This window comes from Solanum dulcamara, chromosome 8 (assembly GCF_947179165.1).
Source record: "Solanum dulcamara chromosome 8, daSolDulc1.2, whole genome shotgun sequence".
In the NCBI taxonomy this organism is placed as follows: Eukaryota; Viridiplantae; Streptophyta; class Magnoliopsida; order Solanales; family Solanaceae; genus Solanum; species Solanum dulcamara.
In genome coordinates, this window is record NC_077244.1 from 65,029,265 (window position 1) to 65,042,150 (window position 12,886).

At 28.9% G+C, this 12,886-nt stretch overlaps 1 protein-coding gene across 1 annotated transcript; it reads left to right on the forward strand.

Annotated features, from left to right (window-relative positions):
* Positions 1 to 11,139: 11,139 nt before the first annotated feature.
* LOC129900706 (zinc finger protein 10-like) lies at positions 11,140 to 12,530 on the forward strand. Its single transcript, XM_055975725.1, has one exon. It carries the CDS (start codon positions 11,751 to 11,753, stop codon positions 12,327 to 12,329), a length of 579 nt encoding a protein of 192 aa, XP_055831700.1. The 5' UTR covers positions 11,140 to 11,750; the 3' UTR covers positions 12,330 to 12,530.
* Positions 12,531 to 12,886: the final 356 nt, after the last annotated feature.

The following is a 12,886-nucleotide window of genomic DNA, read 5'->3' on the forward strand; positions in this document are numbered from 1 at the left end:
GACCAGGGTGTTCCTATAAAGAATTAAAAAAACTCGGTGATTTATTTTTAAATGTTGACCTTTGGTTTACATAGTTGTCTCTTGTTTGTGCCGGTGGGAGATACTAGGTAATCAATGGAATAGCCAAATTGGGCGGTACAACATGGTAATAAATATACTTTGTATGTTGCATGGAAAAGATGACTTCATTCGTTTTTCGCGTCCATATTAGTAGGTAGGAGTGGTTTGTGTTGCTGCCGTTACTAGTTGTCGTAGGGTAGGACTACTCTTGTAGTTTCTTGTTTTTCGATTTATGTTACTATCTATTATTTCATGTAATTCATTTGTAGTTTTGGTCCATAAATATTTGTTGTTTTTGTTACTATTATCTTTTGTACTTCCATTGTATCTTTTTTTTAGACAAGTTTTGTCTTGAGCTGGGGTTCTCTAACTTACTTTTGAGATAGAGGTAAGGTTTGCGTACACTCTATCCTTTTCAAACCTTACTATATGAAACTACATTGATATTTTGTATTTGTTTTTCACGTCAATAAAGATGCGGGATGAGAATAAAGATACTTGGTAGAAACATGTACAGGAGACGGAAGTGAATTGCATCTTTTGGCAGCTTATCTCAAACAATAATTATACACGGTGCGAAACCTAAAAAATTAGCCCCACTTTTGTGACCTACCCGACAAATCTTATCTAGTGAAAGATAAACATTTTATGGTCATTGTTCTTTATGCACTTGCCCCCAAAAGTGCTTTCCTTCTCGCTCGAAAGAAAATGAGCCCATCTCTCTTGCCTATCATTTAGTTTTCTAGCAAGGCTAATTCCCACTGGGAAAATCTCATTCGTAGTTGGCGGACCTACAATTGGTAATCAAGCAAATATTACACTTTAATTGGAATATTTCAAATCCTGCCAAATTATTATTATTATTTCATCAAACCCAATTATTCTCTGTAATCATCCAACTCCTTCCTATTACATTGCGAATTATAATAATTATTATTTCTACAAAAAAAATAAAAAAAATAAAAGAGTGTATTACACGCACCATTAAAATGTTTCTCAAACTAATTAGTGATAGTTTAAATATGAAATTTACACTCTCAATAATTTAGGTATAAAACTTAAAAAAAGGATAGTTTAGGTGTATTTGACCATTCACTCTGAATTTAAATAAAAATGTTGTCACGCATCTAAACATTTCTTTTTATATATATTTCTAGGTAAATTACCCTCACGGAGTGAACTGTCCCAATTAGTTCACTTGAAAGATTAGCTCATAAGAATTGATATCAGTCAGAGTTTCATTGCTATAAGTAGATCTGTAGATGTAGCTCATCAACGGCAAAGGAATAGTTCCATATTGTATTCAACCGGTATTCTAATAATGGTGAAACTTAAAAAATGTGTTCTTATTAAATGGAACTATAGTAAGCTCACACAAGAATGGCCAGCCAAATAATTATACCCACAGTGTTATATTAATTTATACAAATATGACACTTTGTAGGCTAACCCCGTCTGTTTGTGAAAGAGTATATCCGTGTACTTCTGCGTTGTCTTAAAAATATCTACTTAGTTATTCTTGAATTAACTACAATACTTTTATTGAATTCCCAATTTAAACATTATCATACTACTATTGCTAAACTTGGGGCAATCAAACTTCATGTGTGTCAAAAATTACATTCATAAACGCATTCAAACGCTAGAGTAAACCCGGTTAATTACAATTTCATTCCTTGCACAATTGTTTGCCCATCCTTACTAATTTTTCATGTAGCTCTTAGTAGCAATCCGTTACTTAACATATCATATTATTGAAACAATAGAAATGTGGTCAACATAACATAGAGTTGATTAATACACTCAAGTATTCCGCACGTTGCACTTAAGTTAAATTCCCACCACTATTTCCTTGGGCTTTTATTTGTATGCTGTTTATCTTGCCCTGATTTGGAAGATACAATCTGCCCCGGTGAAGTGCTTTCCCTTGTTCACACCGTTTGTTGTTGACGCTCCTGTACACTGTTGAAATGAATATGGCACATAGCATGACAGAGTTTGTTGGCTTACGACATGTCACTAAACAATGCATACTGTAGAGAATCCTACAGAATATTTAACCATCTAAAAAGGCCTTCATTTATGCAGAAAGAAGACATCAAGGTTACCTATTGTGTGATAAAAGATGACTCATCCAATAGTCAGGTACAAAAAGAAACTACATTGATTTGTGGTACCAAAAGTAATAGGGAGCTGCATATATTGCACTGCTATTTATCGTCTAGAATCAGTGGACCACATCAATCTTCACTATCATAGTTGGCCTCATCAGGATTATAATATCTTTTATCAATATCAATATCAAGCTGCACAGGTTGATCTTCTAATAGCTGACCTCATCAGGATTATAATATCTACTATCAATATCAATATCAAGCTGCACAGGCTGATCTTCTATTGCTTTGGCATTCGAAGAAGTGTGAGTAGGTACGGGTGCCTCCGCCCAGAGCTGTGAGCATCTTCAATCATCATGAACGAAGTCATTATTTCTCCTTCCAGAATAGACAATGGAATAATAATTAGTAAAAAGAAAATGAAACTTTGCAAAACACACATTAATTTTCTAGGAATAACATTAGGAGATGACAAAATAAAGTTACAGCCACATATAGCTAAAAAGGTATTAGATATGCCAGACAAATTAAATAATACAAAAGATCTGCAGAAATTTCTAGGCCTTGTAAACTATGCTCGAAATTTTATTCAAGACTTGGAAAAAAAAGCTGGACCTTTATATGCCAAGACAAGAAGTAAAGGACAAAAATATTTTAATGTAGAAGATATTAAATTGGTAAAATAAATAAAGAAAAAAGTTAAAAATATACCAAACTTAAAAATTCCTTTAGAATACGACTATCTAATAGTCCAAACTAATGGAAGTCAGTTAGGATGGTGAGCTGTTTTAAAAATCAGACCTAATAAATATAGTAAAAAAAAGAAGAAAGAATATGTGCATATCAGAGTGGTAAATATAAGGAAAAAGAAAATATGAGTAGTATAGACGCTGAAGTACTAGCAATAAAATATAGATTAAATAGTTTTAAACTATACATATTAAACAAAGAAAACATATTAGTGAGAACAGACTTTGAAACTATAGTCAAGTTTCACCAAACAATAAATGGTAAAGCAAGTAGCAAAAGACGATGGTTAAAATTTATGGATGTTATATCCATATATAACAATATAGTCTTTGAATACGTAAAAGGAAAGGATAATGAATTAGCTGATAAGTTGAGTAGATCACAACTCAAAACTAACTAAATTAATTATATTTCAGCATGAAATCAACTGGCCAACAACCAGCAGACAAAGGCAAGGGCATAGCCCAATTAGACTCATACGCTCAGACATTACTAGGAAAGATTAATTTTAGACCCCAAGGTACAGTTGAGATGATGGAAAATATTTACTTTGATAAGTACAATTTAATTTTCTATCCTCAATTTAACCTATCTTTTAGAATACTGCCAGACTGCAATATAGATAAATCGCATAAATGTTTAGTAGACAATTTATGGATAGCCTATAATAAGCAAGACACTAAATATTTTATTGCAGCAAACAATGCTTTATGTCAATATTTTTTAGATAAAAATAGAGAAAATAAATTTAAATATTATGTTGTTATACATGGTAAAACGAATCATGTTTTTAAGACCTGGATAGAAGTAGTAGACTCAATAAATGGGGTAAAAAAACCCTCTTTTCAAAGGAATTAATAATTTTACCAAAACTTTAGACTATGCCAGAGGGATATTTGGACCAAACTATTATATTTCACCAGCCCTCAGACAAAGCCCAACCCAAACTCCTCAGTACAACATTCAGAAAGACACAGATAAAATAATTTTTTGTGATCATTGTTCTACCATGACTGAAGCCTTCAAAAAGACTCAATACAAAAAATGAGTCCCTCATTCAAGAAAACATGAGACTTATAAAGCAGCTCGATACTTTCCAAGGTAAGTTTGTTCCTAAGACAGATACATGTACTCAGACCCCAAAAATGAGTTCTCCATCTCAACCAAAATGGATGAGAAGGATGTGCATTCCCATCTGAATGCTAAGAAATCTACTGTATCAGATCACGATACAGCTAGTTCGATTCAAACGGTAGCCGGTAAAGACATATCAAATCCGTTAATGACTGTCACTTTGCCAAAAAGTGAAGACGAGAGATCTTCTTCCTCACGAAGAAGATTACCAAAATCCTTTCAAAAAGACAGTTACAGAAAGACTATGGCTTAGAAAAAGAAAAAAAATGACAAAATCGGAGCTATAATTAAGCAGACTTTGGAACAATTCTTTAAAGATCAAGAATAAGATAAGCATGTTGTTAGCAAAGACAGTCCAAATACAGATAATACTAGACTAATTCCCAACTCAGACGAAGATGCCAACATCACTCCAAATAGAACTCCAAGTTCTAATGAAGAAAATGGAAGTAATAATTATACAGAATATAAATGACTTAATTATACCAAAGAGGATAAATATAGATTAGAATATCTGATAGACACCATATCACGTTTAGAATATAAACTAGTGATACAGCTTCAACCACGATTAGGTTCTTTAAACGTTTTTAATACTTTTGTTGGCAATATTTTTTTATTTATAAGACAACTTGTGCATCATGTATCTACAAATGCTAATGTTTCTATTTCTATGTCTTTAATTCTTACTCTAGTTAATATTTTTATGGTTCCAAATTTTTTGTCTTCATTACATATGAGGCTAGTATTATTCTCTTCAATATTCATGAGTTCAGTTTCTATGTTGTCTAGATGTATCGTTCCTTGTGTATAATTTTCATCGAAGTCTACTTTTTCTTTTTCTTTTTCTAGAGTAACTAGTCTTTGTTCGATTTTATTTAATCGTGTCTGTAGAGTTATTAATCTTAAATTAGTAGCTGAGTCTCTTGCTGACGTTTGTTCTTGTTGTTTAGTTACTTTTATTTCTAGTTTAGCTTCTATGCATGTGATGCATGCTTCCATATAACATTTTTGACATTTTGCTCTATTGATTTTACTGGGATACCATTTACATATACTACATTGATTACTATCTATTCCTTTATGTCGTTCAAAATTATGACTACATTCTTGACCTATATTCATCATAGTGCATAATTGTAAATCTTCTAAATTTAACATTCCTATTTCGAATCCCCCTATTTCATTTATTAGATTATCTTTTTCAGAGTCTGAAGATTCTGATTGAGTTTTTTCATCTACTTCAATACTCATAATAGAGTATATACTTTCAGTATCTGACATGTATTCATCTACGTTTAACAAGGTTTCTTGAAATTCTTCTACTAACTGAGAGTTTCTGATTTTACTATTGTTTCTCTTGGGACATATATTTGCTAAGTGTTCTATACTTCCACAAGTATAGCACTCTAACTTGCTTTTATAGTTTCTATCATTTCTATATTTTCTAACATGTCTATCTTTATTTAAATAAGGCTTTTTAGCCGAGGATCTTCTTAAGTAGTATTTTTTACGTTTGTATGGCTTCTGATTATACAAAGATCGTCTTTTATATTTTCTTTGTTTACGTGGTTCTTTATCATAGCTTTGAGTCGTATATGTTATTGCTTTACAGAAATTCATTTCATTTTGTTTAAGTTTCTGTATTTGTATATTAGTACATTTTTCTTGTAGTATTTCCATTACATGTTGTATTTTTTGTCATATTGACTATAGAGCTGTAGGATTTTGTTCTACTATCTTTCTTCTATTTCTCTTCCTAAGGCTTCGGATAATTTATGAAATAATTTTTTACGTAATTCTTCGTTAAAAGTGTTACCACTAACAGTGCAGTAATATTTTTTATATCAGATAAAATTCAACGATAATTTGACCCGAATGTAATCGAATAGACACTATACTTTGACAACTATATTAAGTTTGTTATCCATCTGCATATACAAAATCAAAATGAATCTCAAACTCTCTTTCAATCGATGATCTTAAATTCTTAATTGTGGGAGAGGAGCCTTAAACGGGATTAGAATAATTGGAGAATCAATTATAAAAAAAATTACAAAGAAAAAATAAATAAATAAAAACAATAATGAGACAAATTGGCAATGGGTTTTTTTAATGATCAAAATTCAAAGTTCACTATCCTTGTGTCTCTGTCATTTATATAAAAGAGAAGCAAATTCTGAAAGTAATAATGTCTTGATAATGATAAACTTTCAAATTCAGTAATCTAATTTGGTGAGGATATTGACTTGGATAAATATAAATTTTAAAATAAAATAAAAAGTGATAAATATTTGTATTTTAGATGCTACAAAGAAGGACATAAAAAGACGTGTTCTTTGTTGTAATATATTTCTGAAAACAAATTTTACTGTAACATAAAAAATATAAATTAAAAAAAAAGCCAAAATGTGCTTAACTGTAAAAGGCAGTTGTTATTGATTTCAAATTTTTGAAAACAAAATTTACTATAAAATAAGAGTTGTGCTTAATTATAAAATGTAAATTGTAATTAGTTTTAAAAATCAAAAACCTATTTTTTTTTGGATAAATACAAATTTTAAAAATGTAAAAATTTATATCATAGGAAAATTACACAGAAGAAAAAAAAAAGCAAAATTTTGGAGCTTTCAACAACGAATAAAATTCAATCCAATAATAATAATAATAAATACTATTATTATTATTATTATTATTATTATTATTATTATTATTATTATTATTATTATTATTTTCTTTTTAAGGAGAAAACTAAAAAAATAATGCAAAGATAGCGAATGGGATATTTTTTTTTTTTTAAATGTGTTTAGTTTTGCAGTAAATTTTGAATGATTAATATAAGAAATTAGTGTTCTTTGTATTACATAATTGAAAGAAATAAGATTGCAAAGCTCTTATGCACGAATATTTGTCATTTTTTACAATTCTTCAAAATGTGTTATTTTTTATTTATGTAATTCAATATATTCATTGTGATCAATAAAATCAATATGAAGGAAATCAAAATGAAAAATATTACTTACTTGAATTCAGACTTGAATATGGTAGGAAAAAATATATATTAATCTGTAATATGATCGTCACTCATCTGCATATAAAAAAATTAAATATTAATTTTTTTTAACAAAATTAATAAATGAAGAAAATGAAGTATGCAGACTGTTGACACCCAATTTTGATTAAAATTAATTTTTTCTTATAAAGATGAAATTAATTTTGCACTTTATCCATTTTTCGACATAACACAGACAAATAAAGCCAATGATCAATAATAAAAAAGAGAAGGAAGTTCAACATTATACATCATTGTAATTTGTAGGAGTATATATAAAAGAGTATAAGAAATTAACTTCATTTCAACTTCATTTAAATTCAATTTCAGATATCATTTTAATTTGTTAAAGAAGATCAGTTTGTTACTCTTCCTTATTCTTAAACTTTTTAAATACCGGACATATTTTTCTTTTAATTATATATTTGAGTTGAGGGAAATATAATAAATCAAGAAGATCAATTCAAATTTTATAGTTAACAATAATCGAATAAGGAGGATCAATTTGTTACTCTTATCCTTGTTCTTTTTATTTTATTTTTTACCTACATTTTTTTCTCCTCTTTTTTCGTTTATATATCTTATTTTCTTTCTTTAATTCTCTTTTGTTCGTTGGTTAAAAAAAGTTATTTTTTAGCAAAGGTTAATAAGAATTTCGATATATAAATAAATTACAAGTAAATATAGGTCGGATTTGGATAACATTTAATTTATATTATATATAAAGATATTATTATTATCTTTCATTTATATTTAAATCAAATGTATTCAAATATATTTTATTAAATTTGAAAAGATAAGTTTATGAAATAGTAAGAGTTCATTTAGAAGTCTATAACTAGTTTTAATTAAGTAATAAAAAGATCTTCTTCTAAAAGTCTAATATTTTTAAATTCAAATACTTTTAATTATTTAAATAATAAAAAAATTATTACCATGTATATTAACTTTGTCTTAAAATTGTCACTTGGTTTAATCATTGCAAACTACTCTCCTTTATTATATATATATATATATATATCCTAGTATACGTACCAACGCAATGCGCGGATAATATTAAATTAATATTTTTAATTATTTCATATGTAAATATCATGTTTGAGCATGTTAAAATCATATAACCTTGAAATAAAAGTTCAACTATCTTTGTATTTCTCAATAAAATACAGGAAAAAATATTTACGATCACCCCTACATCCCACCCTTAATTTTTCTTTTAAAAAAATATTTTACTCTCCCCACACCTCCACCACCCATGACTCTAATACCCCCACCTCTAATTCAATTTATACGAAAAAATCCATGACTCTAATATCCCGACCTCTAATTCAGTTTATACAAAAAAATATTCATCTAACGTAAAAATAAAAGACTTTTATTTTTCATATTTTTTAATTATATTATATCTCCCTCCCCCCTCCTCCCCCCCCCCCCCATTTATTTTTTTAAAAGAAATATTCTACTCTCCCCACACCTCCACCCTCCTTCCCCCTTCCTCCTTTCCTTTACCTCTAATCAAAATCTCTATGAGTGAAAATAGTTATGTAATTAACAATAAAACTTTTGCGTTTAATCTTTTTTCTTATTATATTATTTACTATATAAAGATTTTATGTAATCAACTGAATTTATTGTTATCAAAAAACTAAACGAACAAAATTAGAATAAGAAATATAACTTACTTGATTTCAAGCTTGGATATAGTAAGAAAACAATTTAGCCTATAATATGACCATCACTCATCTGCCTATGAAAAGAAAAATATTAAAAAAAAACTTTAGAAAATGAGAAACGATGTAAATAAATCCACTAATATAGCTAATTATCATCTCTCTCTCTCTCTCTCTCTCTCTCTCTCTCTCTTTCTATATATATATATATATATATATATATATATATATATATATATATATATATATATATATATATATATATATATATATTAGGAGCATATATAAAAAGATGTTAAGAAGGTAGAATTTTATTTCAACTCAAATTTCATTTAAGTTTAAATTCAAATATCACATCTATTTATTAAAATAAAATCAGTTTATTACTCTTCCTTATTTTTAATTTTTTAAATACAATCCAAATATTTTTTTATAGTTAAAGTAACTGAATAAAAAGAGACCAATCTTTTTCCAACATTTTCTCCCTCTTTTTCTCGTTTCTTCTTCTTTTCTTCTTTTTTTTTTAATTTTTTTTCTCGTTTCTTATTCTATTCTTTATTTTTTTGCTCGTTTCTTGTTCTTTTCTTTCTTTCTTTTTTTTTTCTTTTTTTTTTTATTAATAACTTTTTTTAATATTTAAATCAAATGTAATTAAATATATTTTATAACAACTTAAGGATAAGTTTATGAAATAGCCTGTCATGAATTTTTATAAATACGTATTTCTATTTCTGTAAGTTATTATTGGACATAAATCGTATCTTTAATTTTCTAATTGAATTATATTTTTTGAAATTATCCATACTCCCAAATTTAAATTTAAATATATTTAATATTCAAATTAAATATGTGAAATAGTCAAAGTTCTAAAAACCTCTCTTATTCGGTCATCGAGAAGTCGGACGACTCTTCAGTAACCCTGGGTGATCCGACCCCTTCGACGCTTTTTTCGCTGTATTAGATTCATCTTCACTTAAGAAAAGTGGTACTTTCTCTTTGCCTTACCGTCTTTTCTCAGCGGATCCGCCACATAGTCCGAAGTTAAGAATTCATTTAGGACTTTTCTATTGTGTATTTTTATTTTTAAACTAATTATTTTTTTCTTTTTTTTCAAAATTCTAATGTATTTTTAAATTCAAATATTAGTTTTTTTAAAATATTTTTATCTTTTAATTTAATATCTAAATTAAATGTATTTAAATTTATTTTATAATATCTGAAAATGATAAGTTTATTAAATAGTAAGAGTTCATTTAGAACTTTTCAACCATAGGTTTCTACTTTTAAGCTAATCGAAAATCTTTTTTTTTTTTTGAAAGTTTAATATTTTAAAATTCAAATACTTTTATTTTTTCAATCAAAAACTTTTATTACAATGTTTATTAAGTTTGTCTTAAAATTGTCAAGTGGCTTTTTCATAGCTTGCCACTTGGCTTAACTATATTGCAAACTAATCTCCATTATAATATATAGATATGTCTAGCAAATGTAATTATTTTTGACAGCCAGCTAAATACGTAGCTTTTCCTATATATTAATAATCATAATAGTTGTTTTTATTGTCTCTTAATTAGAGAGTGAATTTAAACTAGTAAAAGATACATCTCCCAAATGAAGTTCATTTTTGGAGCTATACATACGTATAACTCTATGTATGGTTGTGTGAGCAAAAAAATTTGCTAGAGTACTATTTTCAAAAGCTATTTGGTAATTTGTCATCATGGCATAATTATTGTACTACCAAATACAAATTCATAATGCATCAAGATTGAAATAAAGACTCATACTCAATATTGTCAAAGCTTCTTTTTAATTTGATGGTTCTCATTCTTAACTGCATGTTAAACATGCATATCATCAAATTCCTCAAACATCTCATTTGCTAGAATACCAACAAGTTCAAATAATAGTATTATTTAGGAATAAAGCATAAGAATTTTTGAACTAATTAAATTGTCAGTAGTTACACACCTAAACTCTACAAGAGTCTTATAATTAATGATGTCTCTACCTAGACATTGTATTTTGTTATGATGCATAATTAATTAATGTATTAAATTTCGTACCACAAAAACTTTCTTCTTGTGACAGTGAGCACTCCCCATCAAGAGGAAGAGATTAGATTGCCAGTGAGATATCGACATGAATTCCTTTTAGAAAAAGAAAAAGATGGGCGTTAAAGCTTAAGTATCTATTCTTGTTAATTTCTACAAATATTAGTCTATTCTATTAGACAGACTATAAAATTATTGTTATATTCCCAATCTTTGTTTTGAGTACTAATTAAGTAACTCCAAATGTATATACTTTGAGAACCTTGTATATATCTCCAGTATAGCTTAGAGTTTTTGTCTCTATTTCCTAACCTTTAGCCCATCCTCTCATCTATCCTTGCGCGCTCGTCATCATATCTCTATCACCTATATATCTTAAATGTTCTTAGCATTATCATTGTTGAGCTTGAGCTTCTCCTTTACTCACCTTCAAAAATCTAGCTCAAACTTAACATCAACACCTATAACAACAATTTGAGATTTCTCCCATGACTCAACTTCATATCTACAAGAGCAACTAGGGCTTATTTTCTCGATTCAGCTCTGAAAACTAGCTCAATCTCAACATCAACACCATAACAACAATTTGAGTTTGTCCCCTTGACTCAACTTCAAAAACTAGCTCGATTTCAATATCTACAAGAGCAACTAGGGATTATTTTCTCGATTTAGTTCTGAAACTAGCTCAATCTCAACATCAACACCTATAACAACAATTTAAGCTTTTTTCCTTGACTCAACTCCAAACACTGGCTCAATCCAAACATTAATACCCACAATAGCAACTTGAGCTTTTTTTCTTGACTCGGTTTCAAAAATTGGTTCAATCCCAACACCAACACATACAACAGTAACATCATCATTCATCCTCAACAACAACAACAACAAAATTAGCATCACCACCATCAGATATTGGATGTGGAACCCTAAAGATGACGACAATTCATGGGAAGTTAGGGCTTTTGAGGAAGATACTGGCAATTCCATGGGTGCAACTTGGCCACCAAGGTTCTACACTTGCACCTTTTGTCGGAAAGAGTTCCGGTCCGCCCAAGCCCTAGGTGGCCACATGAATGTGCACCGTCGTGACCGTGTCAGGCTCAATCAAACACCGCCACATGATGCTTCAAATAGCTCCACTACTAATTTCCCCAATGCCAATTCTACCCTCCTTATCCAAAATCAAGAATTCATCCAAAATGTTGGACTTTGCTTTCTTTACTCCATGCCTAATTATTATCACCCTAATTCCACAACAATTAAATCTAGTACTGTGAATCTCTCTAATCTTCTCTCCAATAGCTCACCCTTTTTGCCAAATAATTTGATGTCTCAGCCTTACAGCATCAGATCATCATCATTTAACACAAGTACTGAACCTTCAGCATCTAATAGTACTAGTAATGACAATAATCGCGATAAGAGGGATTCAGTCATTGAAGAAGACATTGACCTTGAGCTCAGGCTAGGATGGAGATCAGCAACACCAAGATGACAAGCCAAGAAATTACAAGGTGTAACACATGCATATATTGTAAGGGTTGGTTTCTTAATTCAATGTACACTCAACTAATATCTATTATCTTAGAAAGTTAGTTTCTTCAACAAAAAAGTGACTTTCCAAGACAGTATATTATTGTTACTTGAGTAACTATACGAGAAATCTAATTCCACGACCTACGTTATAGTTATTTAATTTCCTAGATTTTTTGTGAGAAGTAATTTCCTTTCCTCTTTCATGGATTGATTTAATTATTTGTTGGGCTGGGACAGTACTGAATAATTAATTATTAGTAATAGTAATGATGATAAAAAAAGTTTTTAGGGTTGGAATCCGAGCTAGACTGTTAAAAGAGGTTTGCAGTGCAGTGTCATTTTCTACTTCCTGTCCATATATATATATATATATATATATATATATATGTATAATATTTTTGGTATTATATCATGTTTGGACTATGGGAAACTTTAGAAGAAAAAGAAATCATAAGATTGGAATTTCACTTTGAGTTAAATCGAACTACTAAATAGTACATCATTTTTTACATAAGT

What these genes read in the sequence shown, in the direction of transcription:
- LOC129900706 (XM_055975725.1), top strand. Translation starts at nt 11,751, where the DNA reads ATGTGGAACCCTAAAGATGACGACAATTCATGGGAAGTTAGGGCTTTT.